At 39.7% G+C, this 23,460-nt stretch overlaps 1 protein-coding gene across 1 annotated transcript in view; it reads left to right on the top strand.

The window, feature by feature from the left end:
- Positions 1–21,384, top strand: part of SERTM1 (serine rich and transmembrane domain containing 1) — a 46,268-nt gene extending 24,884 nt beyond the window's left edge. Inside the window, exon 3 of the mRNA XM_032403159.1 lies at positions 20,820–21,384. Within this exon, the coding sequence (XP_032259050.1) occupies positions 20,820–20,826 (7 nt within the window). The 3' untranslated portion in view covers positions 20,827–21,384. The remainder of the gene's footprint in view (positions 1–20,819) is intronic.
- Positions 21,385–23,460: the final 2,076 nt, after the last annotated feature.

Genomic DNA, 23,460 nt, shown 5'->3' with positions numbered 1-23,460 from the left:
CATACAATAGGACAATCTCAGTATGATCTGTTTTAAGGGGTAACTTTATACTCTATCCTTCTGAAAGTAAAACTGCTTTTTAAAAAAATCTGCAGGCCTACCCCTGCCCACCCCCACTGCTGCAATGGTTCTTGCTCTCCAGGTTAAGTAAAGTAATTAGAACCAACATTCATGAATGAAAATTAGGACTTGTCAGTTTTGCCAGGATAGCAGATTATACAATTTGAGATGAATTGGTGTTGTCTAAGAAGTTCAGAAAGGTTGGAAGACTGGTTTATAAATAAAGAAGTAGAGCCCATTGAAAGCCTGGTTCTTCTCTTACTGTTTTCAGTGAGGTGGTACACAGTCTTCTCTCCTAGGAAGGCTTTTCCACCACTCTTTTTCTACACATCCTCTCTGAAGCAGGGTCAATAATGAGTGACCCCAATGTCAGCCTCCCTCCACCCCTGCAAGAGTCCCCTAGCCTTGGGGCACTGAGTTCCACACTTCCCTGATCAGAAGGTTCACTTGGATGTTTGGAAAATATCCTGGTTCCCAGGCCACAGCCCAGACGTGAGGAGTGGAGCCAGAGAACTGGTATTTGTAACAAGGACTCTGGGTGATGCTCGTGATCAGTGGGACACATGGTGGCAAAGGAAGGGTCACATATATTGCTCCAGTGTATTTGTGGAGACAAGAGGTCTTACCTCTCATCCACTGCCTAAGCAACTGCTGTTTCTCCAAGCTAAGTTCCCCGTCCATGCACAGCTCACAGCACCCCCACCCCAAAACTACTCACTTTCCTGCAAGGGTCTGAACTTCAGGCCCCCTTCTAAGTGGAAAACTGCTGCTATCATACTGGGCTCAGTATAATAAGGACATGAGGAAGGTTGCATCCCTTCTTCCCCACAACACCACTTTCATAAGACCATGTGCATATAACGGATGAGGACTGGGGGCTAACTGAGGGATTTATAAAATGAGAGAAAATATTTTACACTGTATTAGTATACCAGACTATTCTCACAATCCAAACAAAACAGTAGCACGACTAAAAAATGAATCATTCTTGGGGCAGCTGGGTGGCTCAGTCGGTTAAGCCTCTGACTTTTGGCTTCAGCTCAGGTCATGATCTCAAGGTCGTGAGATTGAGCCCAGTGTTGGGCTCCATGCTCAGCATGGAGTCTACTTGAGATTCTTTCCACTCCTCCCTCTCCCTCCCCCTTCTGCTCTCCCCCTGCTCACTCATGGTCTCTCTCAAATAAATAAATAAATAAATAAAATCTTGGGGGAAAAAAAAAAAAAAAAAAAACATTTTCAGGGAGAACTGCCAGTTTCTAGAATTGACTCTGCCTGAAGTCTGCCTTTCCCTGTTGGAGAGGCTGCCACTTCAAGTCAATGCCAGGTCTCACTCTGCTTTAGAAAGTCCTCTAGGATCCATCCCAGTTGATAGAACATACAGACCCAAGCCTTCAGTACCGCATTTCCCAGAGCCTGAGTTCCTCAGGATAGAATGCTCAAAGGGTGTGTGTGGAGGGGGTGAGTGTGCATGGGTACTGGAGGGGAGGCTGTGGGGGAAGCTCAGAGTCTCCTAGGTCAGCTCTCTTCAGAATCTCTCCATCTGTGAGAGAACAATTGTGCTTCTCTTTCTTCTGGTTATCCAGTGGGCAGCTCTTAAATCCCCCATGTGTCTGTGTTCGTGTACACAGACTCATACATGCAGAAACTCACACACATACACTTTCTTCCACACACATATAGCCCTCCCATTGAACAACAGTGTTCAATGTTTAGAGACCACACCTCAATTTTCAAAGTCCATTTACCTCAATTTAACCCTGCTTTCAGTGGCAAGCAGAGTACAGTAGTTCCCCCATGCTCATCCTTCTACTTCAAAACTGTGCCTACACACCTTTTTAAAGAGACAATTACTAGTAATACTCCTTTTTATTGCAACAGAGCTCACTGACCCCCTCCCCTAGTCACATCTGACTATATGAAGACCTCATCAAACCACTGCAAGCACTGACTGCTTTTCTTATCTCTGTTAAGATCCATTCTGAAGTAGGGTCTTCTCCACCCTGAACACTGTAAGGAGACCTAAGTCCCTTGTCACTAGACATAGCAAGCAGATATGGTTCCTGCCCTCATGAAGCTTACAATCTAGTGAAAAAGACACAAAACAAATGAACAAACAAGATGCATAATTACACTTACAATTAGCACTATGAAGAGAATAAAAGGGTGAAACGATAGACAACAAGGCAAAGTCACCTAAGACAGGGTGGTTGGGGAGGGCCTTTTTGAAGTGTGTTGGGAAGAATATTCTCTCAAAAGGAGTAGCATGTACAAAGGTCTGGGTAAGAAAGGTCTCAGCTTATGGGAGTAGAGAAGTCAGAGTGTTGTGGTGCAGAGAACGGAGTTAGAGGTGTGCAGGGACGGATTATGTAGGGCTTGGTAGGTTATAGTAAGAGTTTGGGTTTTATTCTGAGTGCAGTGGGAATCCACAGAGGATTTTAAGCAGAGCCATTAAATAATTGAATTTATGTTTAAGAAATATTACTCTAGCTGTTTTGTGGAAGATAGGCTAGAGATGGACAAAAAGCCCTATTCAGATCCAACCTGGGTGGAATATGGGAGTGGGTGGAGAGTTGTTCTCCCTGCTACAAATATCATATCTGTTCATCTTCTAGCCATGGAAACGGTCTTAGCTTAGAATTAGTGTTAGCATGCAACTCTCTTCCTCTCCTCCTCCACCACACACTCACCTCCCTTCTTCCCTCCCTCCATCTCTCCGTCTCTTACACACACACACACACACACACACACACACACACACACACACCTACCTCCCATTCCCCCTCCTCTCCTCTCCTTACTTGTCCCCATTTGGCCCTTGCTACACTCTTTCAATCATTTTCAGTCCATGGTAACTCTTTTTCCAGTATTTTCAACATGATGTGTGACTAATGTTCCAATAAAACTCTAATATTGGAGCAAAGTTAAAGCATTAAAGCATTTAAAATTTTGCTCCTTTAAAATTCCATTCCCAAAAAAGCTATCATTTTTTATGCACTTTATGGCTTATCCCTCATGATTCTAGCCTCTTGTGAATGGTTGACATTTTTGAATAGTTTCTCCTCAATTACCTGCCTGCCCTATTTAACTAAGTCTACGTGCCAGAGGACACAGGGTGTGGATTCAGACAGACCTTTGTTCAAATCCCTAAGCTCTAAATATTACCTCTGTGACCACAGGCAACCTCTCTGAGCCTCCAGATTTTAGTAACCTAAAGAGAACAGTTATTTCCTTATAGGTTGTGGAGGATTAAGTAGAAACTGTATGTAAACTGTCTAACACTACATTGCTTATTACGTGGTAACTAATATTGTATATGCAAACATGAAGCAAACATCATTTAGAACTTTTGGCCCCTGAAGGTTCAAATTTTCCCATTTTTTTCTGCTTACCATCTACTCTTCCTTGCCTCCATGAATTTAATCCCTCTTCCATTCTTCTTTATTCAACCTCTACTGTTCTGCTTTTACCTACCCCCTATCTGAGTCTCCCATGACCTCAGTGAAGACCCATGAAGGGAAGAACTCACACAGCTGTTTCCCTCAACAGCAGTATTTACTTATTTCAGCCTATTCCCTTCCCAAGGACTGTGCATGTTAGGGACAGTGTAATGTGTCATAATGAAAGCAATAATGGTGGAGAGACAGATCAAGAACCAAGACTGCTGGTGAGCACCATTTGATTTATGAAGCATCATAAATATGCTGGAGGGATTTGGGGTTACAATCAAATGAATGATTTAGGAAAGTCAGATTGGGATGTGTCAAGCAACACTGAGGCCTCTGTATATTTGCCCAAATCATCCAGTGTTGGCCCAATTAACCAGCACTTCTGGACTCCCAGTATGAGCTGCTTGGCTGCACAGCATATTGTTGGTTTCCAAACTGTCTTTATTTCCTTATATTTGGAGTAGTCTTTGTACTACTTATCCCTTGCATTCAAGAATATAAACTTATTGAAGCATTTTTGCACATTGCTACTTCTAGATTACTACATTTAACAAAAGTAGCTTCTAGTTTCTTTTTATAATAAAATTCACTCAACCCCAGAGCTGTAGTAACCCTGATAATTCAGAAGATAATTCAAGATCTCCCAGTGACCCAGACATATCATTATAAACATCATTTTTGTGGTCTACATGCATAAATTCCAGTCCAGAGGGAATACTGGTTAATAAAATGCCAAATTCATTTACTATAATATCAGTTGCAATAACATTAAAAGTATCTAAACATATTTACCACTAGTAATAAAAGTAAATTTGTTTAGCTCAAGACCATTATTCAAGCAGGAATAATAATAAACAGTATTAATTGCCAACACTTACAGAATCATTGTGTGTCAGACAATCTTTTAAGTGCTTTATGTATTCACTCATAGCACTCCACGAGGTAGGTACCATTATTATTCCCATTTTACAGATAAGGAAACTGAGGAAGGTCACAAAGTTAGCGAGTGGCAGAATCAGGGCTTCAACTAAAAAGAAATCAGGCTTTAAGTTCTACAACCTCATTATTATGCTTTACTCCTCTCTTCCTTTCATTCAGAAATAGTCACTTTTAATAGAAATTGGGAAAATGTTTACTCACAAAGGCAGGTTGAGGAATAAATAAATAACCAAGGGTTTAAACTTTATAGTACGCCCCAGACCAGTATAAACATGTACTTACTGAAATGGAGAAAAGAGCATAAGTTATTGCTCTCTTACCTATGGACCCAGGTTCCACACAGCCCCCTTTGTCACTGACATGCCTGAGGCTGAACCTGTGCATACTGAGCAAGGGCCTGCTTCTGGAGTGTGGACACAAAGACATCTCAGCCCCGTGGACAGCCTGGGAGCATGGGGACATATATGCAAGATGCACAGGGAACCCCTTCTTGCAGCAGATTCATTTCTGATGAAAAGACAAGGTGTTCATTCATTAAACAAACATTTATTGAGCACCCATTATATATACCAGGCATTGTTTTTTGCTCTTGGGATCCAAGAGTAAACAAAGCACAAAAATCTTTCAAGAAGTTTACATTGTAGTGAAGGACAGACAATAACAAGATAAATAAGTAAAATAGATAGTAGGTTTGATAATTTAAGTGAATAGGAGAAAAAATAAAGTAGGAAAAGGGGATAGAAAGAATTAAATGTGACTGAAAGTTTAGACAGGGGTAGAAAGGGAGATTTTTCTGAGAAGATGCTATTTGAGTTGCAAAGAGCAACTTTTTTGTGCCCTTCTTCCCCCAAATTAAATTATAACCCAAAGGATGATCATCTCAAGATTACAGAGTAAAAATGGTTATTGAACCTCTATTATTTCAATCACTCAGAGTCAGCCAACATAAACCTATAAACCAAATAAAGCTTTCATAGATTTATGTGGGGCGGAGAGGAGAAGAGAAAAAAAAAAAAAAAAAAAAAGATTTCTTACACATTGAATTGACTTCTTGCTCTGTCTTCCATCTACTGATGTGGTCTATGTGCCCTGCTTACTCACACAAAGGATATATGTATGAAAACAACTGGTTGGCAAGTTAAAAATAATATTAACCATTTGCTTTTGCTATCCAATTTCAAATGTTTTGGTGATTATTTTCACTTAATAGAAATAAATGCACACTTTGGTGTAATGCCAACCCAGCCTCAGCTAAATGACTAGAAGTGGGAACAAACTGTTATTAGGATTTACTAGCTATAAAACTAGCTCTAATGGAAGTCAAAAGGAAGTCTGTTCCCAAGTGGAGGATGCTTAAGCCAGCTGTTTGCTATATGTATGGGTGCTGAAGAAAGCATTCCAGTAACAACACCAAGTCCAAAGGCATGGAGGTCTGAGAGGGCTTATTAGCAAGTCTGGGGAACTGTATAGTGTTCCACGTCATTAGCACATAAACACAGGCATGAAGACAGACCACCAAAAGACCACCTTTCAAAATGTCTCAGCCTTCCATTCCTGGTGTGACATCTTAATTCTTGGTGTCCTGGTGTGTGAACAGCACCTCAGAACCTGTAGCTAGATACCCTCTGGGGCACTTTTACAGTGGAGACAGGGAACCTGAAATCCAAGATCAAGGACAAAGAGTTTATGTGAGGAGGTTACTCCTTTCCATCTTACCCCATACACCTCCATCTCTGAGGATCTGAGAGTAAACCTCCTACTGATGACCCTGGGACAACAAAATTGCTAGTTATGGCTCTTCCAGGGACTGGTGCGAGACGGTCCCAGACAGCCAGGGCTTAAACCTAATGACACATTCAGGCATTATCCTATAGCTGGGGATTGCTGCTGAGCGTTCATAAGCAGGGGAATGACATGATCATATGCTTCACACATTTATTTTAAAGTTGGAATAATAATATATTTGAAAGTACTTTGCAAACCTTAAAATTTTATTTTTTTCCCCAGTTCTTGGCACATAGGATGGCTTAGTAACATTTGTAGAATGAATGAGGGAGTGAAAGACAGACCAACCACGCAGTAACAAATTCCCTATACTCCCAGAAGAACAGCTTTAGAGCCCTTAAACCTGTGAGGAAAACTGATCCACAGTGATTTCACGGGCACCATCTAAAAACTTGATGGAAACTACTTGAATTGGAGAGCTTCTAAGGATCTTTCCAATGTTCTATTTCATCATGGAAACTATAACAAATATTCTCTTGCTTAGAAAAGTGAGCGGAAAGAAGTCAGACTGAAAGATATGTAACCACTGCTTGGATCACTGAGTTTTTGAATTGAGAAATAGTTTGATAAAGCAGGGCATACCATATGCCAAGAAAATGTTCATGAGGACACGAGGAAAGTAGGAATAAGCCAAAGAACCCAATAAATTGTGGAACAGGAAAAAGGATCCTATTCGGTTCAATAAACCTGGCATTTTTGGAACTTTAAACTTTTCTTTCTGTCTGTACTATTACAGCTCTCAATCAGTCATTCCATATAAATATCAAAGTATTTCAAGCTTATTTGTACTCTTTGCTTCAGTGACCATGCAGACAATTTATGTTTACAAGGCTGAATGAAATCCACAGTTCTGCCTGAATTCCTTTTCCCCTTTAGAGATTTTGCTGCCTTCTGGTTTGGGTTCCCTCCAATTTGTGAGAATAATGTGTTCTACCACATCCTCTCTCCCCCTTCCTTCTGATGCTATCCTTCATTAACTACAAAGTTTCCTCTCCTCCATGGATTCCACTGGCTTCTTCAACTTTTCCCAGGGACAAATAGCCCTCTCACTTAGTGACTTGTCTACCTTGTGCTCAGAATCAGCAACATCTGCTAGCTTGTTCTCCTACACCCTGGGCTACTTACAACTGTCCTGACTTGTAATCCCAGCAGAACTAAGGTCCAAGGGGACATTTATGCCCCAATCTACAAAAAGCTTCTCCATAGGATTTGATTTACAATTACACTGACATGAGAAAGCATTGATGGAAAAAATTGACTTATGAAATCAGTATGCACGCTCCAATCATTTGTGACAGAGCTCACTATCTCAAGATAAAAAAATTTAGAATGATCAGATTTGCTTTGGTGATGGAATGGCTTTGTCTTACTCTTAGTACTACTTCTGTTCTAAAATATAACTAAAATATGATCTTAATAACACTCTTTCTTCCTACATTAATGCCACATTCAGTATCTCAGATTTGACACAATAGCTTAGCCAAAGAATGTCATCATCTATGAAGAGTAGCATTTTTAAAAGTGCTCATTTCCTTATAATACACTGTTATTCTCTGGATGGGCCTCCCTTGTCCTAATTTAACTTGGGAAGGAGAGAGCAGGTAGGAAAAATGATGAGACCTTGGGAGCATAACTCAGGAGGTAGGGGGAGACCAAGTTTGCCATGAAGAGGCAGAGCAGTTGTGGAGGGAAATTATCCAGTCGATAAAAGCTGGTCCTTAGGAAGGCACTTGAGTGAGTTAATGCAAGTTGTCCAAGGCAGCAATGGGGATCTCAGCTCTCACTCTCTCTCCTCCTCTTGCCATCTAGACTTTATGAAAGAGTTGCCTCCCCTTTCTTGGCTTTATTCACTCCTCAATCTACCACAGTCTGGTTTTTGCATACACATACACCTTTGACTGAAATTGTTGTGCTCTTTGACAGTCACCAACTTTTTTGTTGTGAAATCCAGCAGACATGTCTCAGTTGCTCCATTGTCTGAATTCCCTGCAGCATGAGACACACTGTTGAACATCCCCACCTCAAAACTCTCTCATCCCCTTGCTTTATAACCCCTTTTTCCCCAGGTATGCCTCTGGCCACTGTTTTCCAATACCTTTCTCTGCATCTTTTTTTTTTTTTTTTTTGACTCTTCTTTTAAATATCAGTATCCCCCAGATATTTGCCATTGGTCTTTTTTCTTTTCATTTTATGTACTTATACCTACTCACATGGAATTCATTTCCATTTTCTTGCTGATGACTCTCAGCCAACCTATAATCCAACTTTCTCCTGACCTAAACTCAGCAATCTAAAACTAAATTCCTCATCTTCCTGCCAATGCCCCCCAACCTGTCCCATCTCTTGTCTCTACCATGCTGACTCTTCCTACTGCCTCACTGGCACTCAGTCACAAAATCCTGACCATCAGGCCTATAGGTTCTAGAATTCAGCCACTTCTCCCTTAATTCCATGTTTTCTTTCAGGCTACTTTTCCCCACTGGGTCTTCCAACTTCCACTCTCATTCCCCTTCAATCCATTCTACAATCTGCAGCTAAAGTACTCTTAAGAAAATGCAAATCTAATCCATCATTTACCATTCTTAAGTGACTTTCCATTAAACTCAGAATAAAGATAAATTTTCTCTACTGGTTATAAGGCCTTCAGGCATGGGATAAGAGATAACGCCTTCCGTTCCTTATCTCTTACTATCCCAGCCTTCTCTCTGGGTCCTCCCACTCAGTCCTGCCCACGTGTTCTACCCACCTGAATATGGAAGGAAGGAAGGACTTGCAATCTCAATCAATCTCAATTGATCAATCTCTCTGTCTCTTTCTTTTCTCTCTCTTCCCTAGATCGTTGCACATGCTGCTCCTTACGTCTGGAAACACCAATTCCTCTCCCTATCCCTGATGTCAGTCAGATAGATAGATATAGATATCCTTTACCTTTTCACTTAGATGTCAGTTCCTCCAGGGGTCTTCTGTGACCCTCCCAGGAGGGGTCAGGCATCTCCTATAGGTTTTATACCTCCCCTTGTTGGAATACACAGCACTCATCACTGTGTTGGTTCATGTGTCTCCTCTCACACATGATACATGGAGCTCCTTGCAGGCAAAGCTGCAGTTTATCCTCACAGCCCTGGGCCTAGCATATAAGATACCTTCAATCAAGGGTCCACAAATAAACAAGTGATAATCTAAGAAAAACAGAATTAAATTTTCCTCATGCACATTAATATTTCAATACTGAATTTAGAGTAACAAAACCAAATACAATTTACTTCTACATGTTTTTTTTATAAGCTACACAATACCTCATAAAACAAGTGAAAACAAGAAAAAAAGTCTAAGTTTAAATGGCTTTTCCAAATCATTTAACTGCATAAAGCTCAGGGTAGCCTTTCTCAGTGTTTCAGCACTTCTGACCTGTAAGCTACCCAAGGCTTTGGACCTATTCCTTTTAGCTTCTTTTGAGGCTAGAGAACTATTAAACACTTCACTCCATGCCCTCGCTATTGACTGTGTGTGCCCCCAACTGTCGCTAATTCTCTTTTGGACCTACTTTCTCTTTGTCAAAGGAAGCTCTGTGACTCACCAGCTTACAACCTGGCTTCTTAAGCTAGTAGACCTGTTTGCTCAAAGAAGATGAACATAATTAACCACTACACACCACACAATTAAATTAGGAAAACACTGAATAGACAGATCTCTGCAGAATCAGAAAATATCTGCTTATGAGCTGCAGGTATCTAGAATCATTATTTTTTCTCAGCATGAGGTCACAATTCAGCCGCACTTGTCCACATTGTCATAGTGTATACTAAAATACAACAAATAATTGCTCATGAGGGAACTATGCTCTTAGTGCTCAGTGCTTTTTTTCCCCCAACAGGAAAATATTTTACCAAAAAATAATTTATACCTTGGCATCTGAAGTAATGCAAATTGATGAAAATATAAGACTCCATTAAAATTAAGGATAAGAAATACTTTGGCTCGCACAATGGGCAGATTGCGAACTCTGGTGAATGTTAGAAATGTGGGCTGCACATTGTGTTCTAAATGCACTAATAGAGGTTATACAGGTGGTCTGTTCCCAATACATGTGAAAACACACCCTACATAAAAACCTTAATGAATATTTATTGCAACAACTGTATAGAATTTATCCTAAATTTGTACTTCTTTGTACTTCTGAAAGTAGGAATACAAAAGGCTAAAAGATTGGCAGCCTCAAAGATTTTTATTTTAAGATTTTATTTATTTATGTTTGTGTGTCAGAGAGAGAGCAAGCAAGCATGAGTGGGGGAGGAGGGGCAGAGGGAGAAGCAGACTCCCCACTGAGCAGGGAACCCCATGTGGGATTTGATCCCAGGATCCTGGGATTATGACCTGAGCTGAAGGCAGATGTACCACCCAGGTAACCTAGCCTCAAAGATTTTTAAACACAGATTTAGAGGGTCTATTTTTTAGGTCCTTGTTATATAGGTTCTATGATTCACTAAATAATTACATAGGTGTAGACCCTATCCTCAGGTTGCTCACAGTGTGATGAGGAGAAGAGGAGAAGGAGAGGAAAAAAGAAAAAGAAGAAACAAACATTTGCTGAGTATCAGCTATGGGCCAGGAACTATATAAAATGTTATATATAATTTCATTTAATCTTCATGATAACTCCATGTGGTTGGGATTATTAGCTCTGTCTGTCACAGAAAGAGATGTTCAGTGAGATCTGCTTTCCAAGATTATCTTGGTGGGAACTTGCTGAAGAGCAAGGTGATAAGAACTGTACAAGCTACAGAAGGAGGCAGGCCTGTGTAACCCAATGGATGATAAGAAATAAGAGTGTGGGAAGGAGATTTGCATGGTTAGACCTTAAGAATTTGGAGATCCCCATTTTGATGTCTCTGTTCTGAGAAGACAGCTAGAAATATGGGTCTGGAGTTCAGGGGAATTCAGGGCTGAAGGCATGAATGAGATCCTTAGGGATTAGGTACAAATCCAGCAGAGAAAAGGCTGAGGACTAAACTTTGGGTTTAAAAACAAAACAACACAACAACAACAACAAAAACACCACTTAAGAAAGAAGAGGAATTCACCAAAAAGGCTAAGATGGAATTGTCTGAAATGCAAAAAAAGGAACAGGAGAACACAGTGTCATGGAACAAGGACTGCAAAGTAGAAGCAGATGTCCAAGGAGGGCTGCATAGACGTTTATGTCTCATATGGGGCGGGGTGGGGGGGTGGGGGAGGCTGGTTGAGTTGTGGGCTGAGGAGGAGTCTGCTGAGATGGAGGGGCAGAAGATGGACCAGAAAGCAGATAATTTATTGGTTTACAAACTGGCCCCCATGCAGGGAGGTCAAGGAAAGACCAAAGAAAGAGGCAGACCATTCCAGACTGGTAGGTAGCAGCTTTCATAAGCAATAAGAAGTAAGTAAGGGAACATAGGAGTCTTGTCCTGGAGGCTGCAAGATGAGGAGATCTCCACATCTGCCTGCTAGAAGTTTATACAGAGGCCTTAGCTGGGTTCAGTCATGTACCGTCCAGATGGTCTCAACAATACCTTACTATCTTAAGGCTGTGTCCCTGAGGCAGCATCTAGTGTGGGGAAGGCAGGTGGAATGCACACCCCAAGGACAGGTGAAGACGCTGGGGTCCTCTGATTACCTGGGTCCAACTCTCAGGCAACCAAAGGTCACATCCTCCTCTCGATGACCTCCTCCAACACAGTTTTCTCCCAATGGGTGGCACACTCCAAACCTAGCAGAGGGCTGTGTATAGAGTCTCAGAAATGTTTGTTTAATGACTGAATGAAGGATTTAATTAATTAATCCTTGAAGGACCCCAGAGAAAATGGGAGGAAATGAGATCAAGTGCAGATGACTGAGATCAGCCCTGTACAAGAGGGACGTCACCTCTTCCTTTGAAGCTGGCATCACCAACAATAAGCATGTTGCTTGAATAGAGGAGACACTCAAATGTTTGTGGAAAAAGGAAAGAAATTATATTAAGGGTGTTATCAAAATATAGGTCATCAGTGTTCCTTAATTTCAGTTAGAAAATTTTATTTTAAAAAATTTCTATCAGTGCTTGCTTCGGCAGCACATATACTAAAAAAATTTCTATCAGGGACACCTGAGTGGCTCAGTCAGTTGAGCGTCTGCCTTTGGCTCAGGTCAGGATCCTAGGGCCCTGGGATCGAGTCCCCATCGGGCTCCTTGCTCAGCGGGGAGCCTGCTACTCCCTCTGCCTGCTGCTCCCCCTGCTTGTTCTCATTCTCTCTCTCTCCCATAAATAAATAAATAAATAAATGAAGCCAGCAATGGAAGTTGAATTTTGGTAATCAATGACAATTTTGTAGTAGGCATGCTAAAATGACCTTCTCTTGATTCTTCACCATAAATGGCACAAGCCTTTCACTGTTGATAGTTTAATACTATGCTTGAAAAAGGAAATAGATTATTGAGCATTATAGAAATTAAGTTATTTTAAAATATGATGAAGATTCTCATGCTGCTATAATATAGGATATGTTCATGGATAAAAAAAAGATGAGATGCATAAAAATAAGAATGAAATGTGGAAATTTGTTCTTCTAACTTGGTGTTTATCCAATGAGTAAGGACAGAGCCATAGGAAGAAAAGATGTTAAGAAACTCTTTAAAAAATATAACCATACAATGGGCTTAAAATCCTATGGCTATGTCAAAAGAAATGTAAACCTGTAGAAAATTTAGATATTGCTTAGCAGGGTTTACCTGTTCTATTCATGTCCTACAAGTGCCATCTGAGACAGCACTGGGAGTCCAGCCCCAGGTAAGAGCAGATTCTGCAAGACGTAGCTCTCTGTCACAGAAACGCCAGCTACCTCATTTCCCTCTTCTCTGACTTGGAAAGTCTGCATTCCACACGTACTGGCTTCTATGCTCCCTGTCTAGGCTTCCACTGACAGGAATGCAAAGCCAGACATTTTTAAACGACGCAGGTTATGGAACACTGGAAAATCGTGTTGTCTTCCCAAATGTTCAGAGGATAAACTTTTTTAATTATTCTGAGATTCCTAATGAAACACCAATTTTCTCCAATTCCCCCCCCACCACCAATGTTTTCAAGGAGTGATATCTGGATAATGAGAGGTAATAAACTAATTTCCTTTTCCTCCCCATTCTCATTGTTACCACATGATCAACTGGAATTGAATAACTACAATAATTTCAAAAACTGCTACAATCTGCAAACTGCTTTCTTCCATGTCTCGTTTATTCTCTACTATGCTGCCAGATCAATCTTCCAAACACATGCATAATTTACCATGCTGAGGCCCTGTTGAAGAACCTACAATGGCTCCTATTGTCTGCTACATTAAGTCTTAATTCCTTGTGCAGCTTCAGATTTTGGCTCCATTCCTACTTATATTTATACTACTTATACTCCTGCACTCCAAGGCACCCTCCTCTTGAACATAACCATCTCCTTTCTATTCAGGGCCATTCTCATCTTTGACCCATGCCTATGCTGTCCTGTCGCCATTTCCATACCAGTTGGAATGCCTTCTTTTCCCCTCCAACCCCCTCCCAACTCCTTTTCCGCCCCTCCAAGGCCAGGGTAAGCACTACACCTTCCAGAGTGTTCTCTAACTCTTCCAGTCCCAGTTGGGCACCCTTCCTGCCAGTGGCAAACAAAGTCAAGACTAGGTAGTATTTGGGAAGGAGATAGTATACTTAATTGTTCTTTGTTGGGGCCTCTTTGGAAATACATCTTAAATTTCTTTCTGATTCCCTACATAATCTAGGAAAGGGCAAAGCAAGTAGGAGACCTAAATACTTACTGAGGCCTTGACTGTAGAGTATGTACCTGTCCTTTAGCTCTGAGGTCACAATGGTTTATCTCTGGCTAAATGTCAGCAGCTGGAGAACCAGTTACTAGCATTCTTACTACAAACCCAATTCTCACATTGTATCCTTAGCAAATGCAAATCTATAACTGGTTCAGTCAAAGAGAAGCATTTAGAACTGCATTCAATTTTAACCAAAATGAAATGTTTGCCTCTGGCTGGTTTTCACTGTTTTTTCAGAAAAGTACTGTTGGTTTGGAATTTGTGCCCTATTTTAAGTGTGATAAGAAGCTAAAGAGAAGAAATTATGTGGGAGCTTATGGCTGTGGAAACTTTAAGCCTTGGTCATCCCCAACTCTTTTATGTCATTTGCTAGCCTGAGCTCAATTCCTGTGGTCATGTTGCCTGCAAGAATTTCCATTACTTCAGATGGCACCCTTTCAGGGCTACCGACATTTAGTGCCTGTTTTAATACTTTTGACTCATTTAGGAAAGACATGGCTGATGTGGAATGAAATGGAACTTGGGATTCTTGGTTGAATTCTTAGAGTCCTGTTCATCAGATACTTAAAGAAGACATAGGCCTTCCCTAGACTCTCCTCAATCTATTTCCTCAATCATTTCAAATATTAGAATTAGCTCCCCCCTGAATTTTTATTTTAAATGTTAATTATATATTAACAAAAGAACCAGAAATAAATAGCATTTATATTTTTGGTTTTCTGTGATTATTTATGTCTCTGCCTTCAGAATGAAATCATTTCCTTCCTGACTAATCAGAAGGCTGAATTTAGGTAACAGAGTATAGTTGTGGACTGAAACTAGATTTCTAAAAAGAAAAATAATTTCATAGCTGACTATGCATGTCTTAATTGAATGCCATCCTACACTGCCTGGCAACCACATATTCATTCTTCAAGACCAAGTTCAAATGTCTTTCTCTCTGTGAAGCCTTCTCTAGCTTCCCCAAGCAGAGTTTGGCATCTTTCCTTCATATCCTAACAGCACATTTTTTTTTTTTGTGAAGTCACAAATATTTACTGAGCACCTACTTTCCATTAGTCAGTGTCTTATACCCTTGCCATAATATACTTTATGGAGTTTATCAGCTCGCCCATCTGTCTCGCCCTCCTACTCAACTTCCAGAGGGTGAGTACTACGTTTTACTCATTTTCCTATCCTTCTGCACAGTGCTTGCACACAGTACATGCTTAATGGAATGATCTATACCATAAACTACAGGAAGCAGTGGTTCCTGAGCAGCTACATGAGTAACATCAGAGACAGGGAGACCAATTCATCAAGTCTGTGGTTTTGAGGTGGAAGAGTTTGTCTGGGCTTCTAGCCTTGGGCACCTGAGGTGAAGGTTGGGAAGATAGAGTTTAGGCCTGAAAGTCTGAGCTGTCAACAGAAATCATCTAAATAGCTCCTGGATTTGCCTCCTATTACCTATTACCACTGCTTCTAACTTCTTAAGACATTCCTCATTTCTTGCCTGAATTTACTGATGACCTCTAAATTGGTCTCCCTAACTCCATAGTATTCTTTTCCTCCCTAGTTTCTTCTAATCCATCTTTAACATAACCATTAGCCTGATCTAAAAACAAATACTTGTTTGCCTAAAATCCTTTCAACCCTTAAAATCTTTCAGTGATTATACATACACATACACACAGGCCTGTGTGTATTGCCTTCAGTTTGAAATCCAGATGCCTTGTTGTGATGTTCAACTCCATCCATGGTCCAGTCCTTCCTTCCTCATCACTGTTACTCCTCCACACATACCCTTTTCTCCAATTATACTAAGCTACTGGAAGTTCCCTGAAAGTTCCAAACCATCATACCTTTACTCCTTGGCATATGATGCTTCCTTTTCCTGGATTGAAATCTTTCATATCCTTTGTCTTACTCAACTCACTCTAGCTCCACTTTTCAGGTTGGTGGTACCTCATCTGAGATGCTTTCCTTAACCATCCCCCCACATCCCAACTGGGTTAGGTGTCCAGTGCATGAGCTCCCATACCAATGCATGCATTCCCCTAATACAGAAGGTCTTACAATGGTACAGCACTTGTCTGACTTGTCCAGGACACTGAGCTTCTTTTTTTTTTAAGATTTTATTTATTTATTTGACAGAGAGAGACATAGCGAGAGAGGGAACACAAGCAGGGGGAGTGGGAGAGGGAGAAGCAGGCTTCCCGCCAAGCAGGGAGCCCGATGCGGGGCTCGATCCCAGGACCCTGAGATCACAACCTGAGCTGAAGGCAGACGCCTAATGACTGAGCCACCCAGGCGCCCTGACACTGAGCTTCTTGAAGATAGGCACACTTTCTTATTTGCATCTGTCACTGTCTCAGTGGGTTCTTCCCTGATCAGCCCACTTAATACACACACACACACACACACACACACAGGTTTCCTATTTGCATTCCCTGCTTTATATTTCTCTCAGTAACACTTATCACATTCTAACAAACTATATAATGTACTGACTTATTTTATCATCTATTTATGCACTAGAGGTAAATTGCACGAAAGCAAGAATTTGAAAGTCTATATTTTGTAAAACTCTTTTGAATTTCCCTGGTCTCATGGATGGCTTTTCCCTTCTAGCTGGCTTTATGTTATGGTTACGTTATTAAGAAATAACCACTTACACCTTTCTGAGGGAAATTGCTGGAGTCCTTTTGTTCTTGCATGTGCCCACATATATCACTAATACCCTGTTTTGCTAACATTTGAATGCCAAGATGCTTGAAACTGTGCTCTGGTTTTTATTGTCAGAATTTCTGTTACCTCTTCATAGACTGACTCCTTCTAACAATATAAAATTCTGTCCCTGCTTAGTTACTTCAAAGCAGCTGCTTTAGAAGGCATCTCCCCTGCTGCCAGTCAAGTTAATAAAGAGAAACATTTATTTCTCCATTTTGTTTGTGTATTTTTTTTTTTTGCTTGTCTCAAAAGATTTTGTCAGTTTCCTTCATTGTTAGATTCTGAGAGTCTAGAACAGTGCTTGACATAGAGCAGGTGCCCATGAAATATTTGTTAAATAAATGAATTTGTATCTTCCATGTTTGGTATGACACCTGGCACATAATAGACCCTCAATACATGTTAATAAGCTAATGGAGGATTTTAAGAAACAGGGATGCAAAATCACATCAAAGACAAAGTGGATAAAAATGCCATTCTAGACTTCTCCTTCTTCCCCATGTTCTGTATCTAATCAATTGCCACATTATGGTTTACTTCTCAAAAACCTTCCTAATATTTTCTATTCTTTTCCTGCCACTTCCACTATTTCATTCATGTCCCTGTCATCTCCATTATGGACTATTACAGTATTCTTCTAGTTAGTTTCCATGCCTTCAGTCTTGTTCTCCTCCAGTCAATCTGACTCTAAGTGATGTTTCTAAAATGTGTGCAGGAGCATTATTCCCCTGACTGGTGAATCCCATTATCTGAGGGATCACATTTAGATTCCTCTGTAAGAATGAGGTCCTTCATGACCTGGCTCCTTCCCATCCTTACCTTCTACCCCACTCTACCCTACCCCACATGTACTCTGAACTCCTGCCTTTCCAAACAATTGCAATTTTTAAAGCACTTCTTTCAGATTTCTGTGCCTCTGTTCTCTTTGCTTGGGGCAGCCCTCATCTACTTTGTACACCTGATGAGCTTTATCTTCCAAAATTTAACTTAATGTTGCTTCCTCTTTGAAGTCCTCTTTGACCCCCAAGTAAAACTGTTGCTCCTTCCTATGCTTCCTAAAGCACTCATCACCCTGTAAACTGTCACAGCCCATTCATTATCACTCTTGGCTGTGACACCTGAACTCATATGTCTTGAGAAAAAGCTCTTGTTTGGATCCATCAAAGGCTTCCTTCTCCATGAGTAAAACCATCTAAGCGATCCATTTAAAGTTTTCAACATGAATTAGGAATTCTTTCTCAGAAGGCACAAAGAAACTGAAAAGATTTCTTACCTGAGTGAACCTTATTGAAACTGGCAAGAGAAAATGATGCCTTGCTTTGAGATTGTGGAAGTTTCTTATTTAACTGCCCAGAGCAGTTATCAAAGAGTTTAAGAAACATGTCAAGAAGTCCAGTGTAATATGGGTGACTGAGTGAGAACTCTGATTATAAAACTGGGAAGAATTTCTTTTCCTGAGCCACTCAATATAAAAGTATTTAAGTAATCACTTCAAAGAACAAATTATAATGGAATAAATAAATTGTAACAGCAGTAAGCATACAGTAGTAGTATTTTGGCGCTTCATGGTTTTTTTTTTTTTTTAACTGAACACTACCTATTCCTATAGATGGCCTTAGAAAATACAAATAAATATGGACTCTCTTTCTAGCACAATCACTATCAGGAAGAACATATTGTGCACCTCCGAAAGAATCTCAGTATTTTTCCTCACTTCCTTTTAAAACAATACTGTTGCTAAAGTTTGGTGAATAAAGAAAATATGTCCTATTTGGTAACCATTTGCAAATAGTGTACTTTCTTCTCTTAAAACTGTTAAGTGAAATCTATTTATACACCATAATTAGGCTTTCATATGATGAAGTAATTACTTTGGGCTTGGATTCTCAAGAAATTCCATTGCTGTGCTGAATAGTGGCTGGTCAAGAGATGAAAGGGTGGGTTTTAAAAAAATTATCATATCTCTTTATTCCCAGGGATAAAAAAAATGACCAGAATAGGAAATTAGATCCTGATTCCCAGATCAAGAAATGCCAGTGTAACCAACATCACTATGTTAATGGCAAGTAAGAACCCACTATGAACAGAGAAGGGCATAGTGGTAGGACACAAAGAGATTTAAGGGATGGGAAATGTCATCAGGGAGTTTACAACTTCTTCCTATCACTAGCTCTTTCCTGCCTCTAGACCTTTGCCCAGGCCATTGCTTTTACCTTCAATAGCTTTCCCAGACCTCTGACCTGGCAAACTCCAATCTGTCACTGTCAGTTTAACACCACTTTATCAGAGTATGGGACGAGGGTTGGGGTTATTCCCCATCTCTCTAAGACAAGATCCTTCATATCTAGCACCCTGTGCATTACTTCATTGCATCTTCATAATTGTTATTATATATAGATATTTGTAAGATTTTTTTTAAGTGGTGTCATTTAATGATTATCTCTCCAGATAGACTGCAAAGTCCATGAAGATAAATGATCTTGCTCACCCCTCTATCCTCAGCCCTAACACCACTATGTGGTACATAGTGGGGGCTCAGTGAATATCTGTAGAGTGAGTAGCTTTATTAATGACATGAATACAAATTGCCAAAAAGCACTTCATGGTAGCATGACTGAGGTCCAGATGATAGCTGCCTTGTGAGATTAAGGGAGGGAATATCCAACCTGAAGCTGAAACGGTCACTATCAAGAGAAAAGCTGAGATGGATCTATAAGAAAGAAAAAGATTTGTTCAGAGAAGATCTGGGAAAGTGTCTCTGGCTGTAGAAAGAGAATAGTGTGTATGGCAAATTGAGGAGTGGGGGAACATGAGAACACTAGGTATGGTTGAATAGGAGGGTCTATAGGAAAGTGGTGGGATTAAGAAGTTGATTAAATTTAGGCAAATCTAGGCAATGATGGTCCCATTAAAGGTTTTGAGCAAAGTAATTACTATATAAATCTAATATTTTGACATCTAAATTACAAAGCAGATAAAATAAAGGGTTTAATTTCCATTATAAAGATCTCTTGGCTTTACTAAAAGATTATGGAAGTATTATTTTAGACAACATCACTTTGGATAGATTAAAATATTTGTTTACAACTAAAATAGAGATAGAGTTGTGAGAGATTAATAATTAATGAGCAGAGTGGCTAAGTTAGTAACCACTGCTAATTAAAGATCATTTAAAAATTAAGGTAACACTTCAATTCTAATCATGAAAATTGACATTTGTGATTTAATTTACAAAATTTTAATTTATGTAAAACTTCAAAACCACATCTACTGCATTTGGCAAGTATCTTTCAGATTCTAAAATACCACTTGCTGAAGAAGATTTCAGAATATTTTCTATTTGACTATTTTTAATAGTCAATTAGTTACTCTGCTAATTATAGAAAAATAGAAATGCAGCTCAGATGCCAGCTGAGGCACCTTGCCTTCAAATAAAATTACAGAAAAATACCTGACTTCTTCTTGGCTTCCCTGGGGATGATGGGGGACAGCTTTTGCCTAGAAACTTCTCTCTTCTCAAGAGAGAAAGAAAGTAAGAAAGTAAGTCTTATTTTCTTACAATAAGCTGTCCATTTTAAAAAATACATTTCTCCAAATGTGGAACATATGACACCAACTTGTTTTAGGGACTGATGACTATAAAATAAATGAAACTATGTGAAGGAAATAAATGATTAACATCCATCCAAACTCTTGATTCTCAGACCAGTTCCCCCTGAAGTACAGTTCCCCCCCTTCAACCTCCATAGAACATGTCACCACCCACCACTGGAGAATAGTAGTTTCATATTGTTCAGTTTCATGTTGTCTTTCCCTGATAAGCCATGTATCTGAAAAATGTCTTGATGTGGTCAGAGGTTTCGGTAGAGAAAGTCAGAGACACATTACATGTCATGTCTTATTCTCAACTAAAGGCATAACTTCAGTGATCCCATAGCAAATCCAAAACATCTGACATTAAAATATACTCTATGAAATATACTTCTGAAATATAGTCACCTTTTCAAAAGGGATTTCAGTAGGATTGAAAAACTTACAAAGCACAACTATTCTGTTACAGAACCTAAATACTTGGCGGTGCAGAGACAAAATGAAAATGATTTTCAAGCTGAGATGTTTACAAAGGTAATGTATCATGGGGTAAGGACTACTTGAGCAGAAATGAATATAATTGACTAAAAGAAGTTTCAGTGTTGTCTGACTACAAATTGTGAATTTAGACCGAGCATCTTCATTAATTTAGTACTCAACCACATCCACTGTGGAAACCTCTAGGGTTGGGAGCCTTTTTCATCCCAGGTACTGCCTTCCTAGGTATGAGCACTAGAGGCTGAGTATGGGAAAAAGCTGAATTGGAAGATGGTGACTCTCATTTACACACATGGAAATTTGCCTGGAGGTCTCTATTCAAAATGGTCTCCTAGAGTCTCTCCTAGGAAGAAGGAAAAGCAGCTAATTCATCACTCCTAGAATTGACTAGAATATCAGATTGATGTGTATACTGTGAATTTAACTTCAAGGAAGAAAAGCTTAATATTGGAAATGTGAATATTTTAAAAGCATCATAACAGATCCCTAAGGATGGTTTCTTTGCCTGGAGAAACATGTGACTTTCTATTACAATATCCCAGACCCAGGACTTCCACTGTCTCACAAAATGGCACCTGGCCTTTTGAGAGGTTGTGCTACTCTTATGACAGAAGAATATGTAACACAAAGAGCCCAGTACACTCTAAGAACATGTATAAGACAATCTGGATCTCTCCCACTCACAAATACTCTAAACCTGTGCCATCCAGTGTAGCAGCCACTAGCCACATGTGGCTACTGAGCACCTGAAATGCAGCTAGTCTGAACTGAGATGTGCTGGAAATGTAAAACACACACCAGATTTCTAAGGCCTGTACAAAAAAAATCTCAATTTTTTACACCGATACATGTTACTATGACAATATTTTATCATATGATGATATTTTAGTTTAAATTAAATATACTACTAAAATTAGTTTCACCTTTTTAAAAAGGTGGCTACTAGAAAATTTTAAATTATATATGTGTCATGCATTTTATTTCTACTAGACAGTATTCCTTGTAAACTGTGAAAAACCATCTTCTTCCTAACTACTAGGGCTGGACGGAACCCAGCAGGCATGCCAGCTTTGAAAGTCTGAGCTGTAACTTTTGAAGCTAGATGATGTAATGAAGGCTTGTGCAACAGTGCAACAGAATTTACCCTGGTAAGTAAGGTGATGGGCGAAGAAATGGTCTAATGACTGTTTCCATGACTGTTTCAGAAGGGAAGCTGTGGTTCTCGAATTGTGGTCCTCAGACTAGCAGCAGCATCAGCATCACCTTGGAACCTGTTAGATATGCAATTCCTCAGGCTCATCCTTGACCTACTGAATCAGAAACTCTGGGGATAGGACCCAATAATTTCTGTTTTAACAATCCCTCCCAGGTGACTGCACTCTCAAATTTAGAACCAATGTTGTATCTCATTTAACATCCCACCTGCTTTGGCAGTTGCAATTAGTTACCATCCCACTTAATGAGTAAACTGTGTGACAAAGAAGTTAAGAAATGTACCCTAGTTACATAGCTATTAAGTGGCAAAAAAAAAAAAAAAAAAAAATCAGGCTTTCAATTCCTGTGTTTCTAATCCTAGAGTGGATGATCTTAATCAGATGTCAAATTGGGATGGGGAGAGGGTGGAAGAGGAGAAGAGAAATAGGGAATCTAGATCAGTGGTGGTTAAACTTTTTGGAGTAATCAACCTAAGAATCTGATGAAACTATGGTGAGTCTTCCACAAAAATGCACTCTTGCACAACACTGATGCAAATTCAGGTCTGACCCTTGAGGGCTCTGCCTGCATCAAATGTTATCAGCCCTCATCTAGACCCCAAACTGGATGATGAGTCATTATTCACAGAAACAAGTCTCCCTTTATAGGAATAGGGTTTGGATATATAATGCTTCCTACTAAAGATACAGTGAAGGGAAAATTTGGTCCTAGATGTTGAATGAATAAGAACTGTGTTTCTTAACATAGACATTAATCTCTTGGACATCAGTCTTAGCAACATATATACAGATACATTTCCTCAGGCAAAAGAAACAAAAGCAAAAATAAACTATTGGGGCTATACCAAAATAAAAAGCTTTTGCACAGCAAATGAAACTATCAGCAAAACAAAAAGGCAACTTAGTGAATGAAAAAAGATCTGCAAATGACATATCTGATAAGGGGTTAATATCTAAAATATATAAAGAACTTATACAACTCAACACCAAAAAACAAACAATTCAATTAAAAAAATGGGCAGGCGACCCGAATAGACATTTTTCCAAAGAAGACATACAGATGACCAACAGATGCATGAAAAGATACTCAACATCACCCATCATCAGGGAAATGCAAATCAAAACCACAGTGAAATGTCACCTCACACCTGTCAGAATGGCTAAAATAAAAAAACACAAGAAACAACAAGTGTTGGCAAGAATGTAGAGAAAAGAGAACCCTCGTGCACTGTTGGTAGGAATACAAATTGGTGCAACCACTATGGAAAACAGTATGGAGGTTCCTCAAAAAATTAGAAAATAGAAATACCATATGATCCAGTAATTGCACCGCTGAGTATTTACCCAAAGGAAACAAAAACACTAATTCAAAAAGATATATTAGCTATGTTTATTGTG

This window comes from Phoca vitulina, unplaced genomic scaffold (assembly GCF_004348235.1).
Source record: "Phoca vitulina isolate PV1807 unplaced genomic scaffold, GSC_HSeal_1.0 scaffold5, whole genome shotgun sequence".
In the NCBI taxonomy this organism is placed as follows: domain Eukaryota; kingdom Metazoa; phylum Chordata; class Mammalia; order Carnivora; family Phocidae; genus Phoca; species Phoca vitulina.
This window is presented reverse-complemented; position numbering and strand designations above follow the sequence as displayed.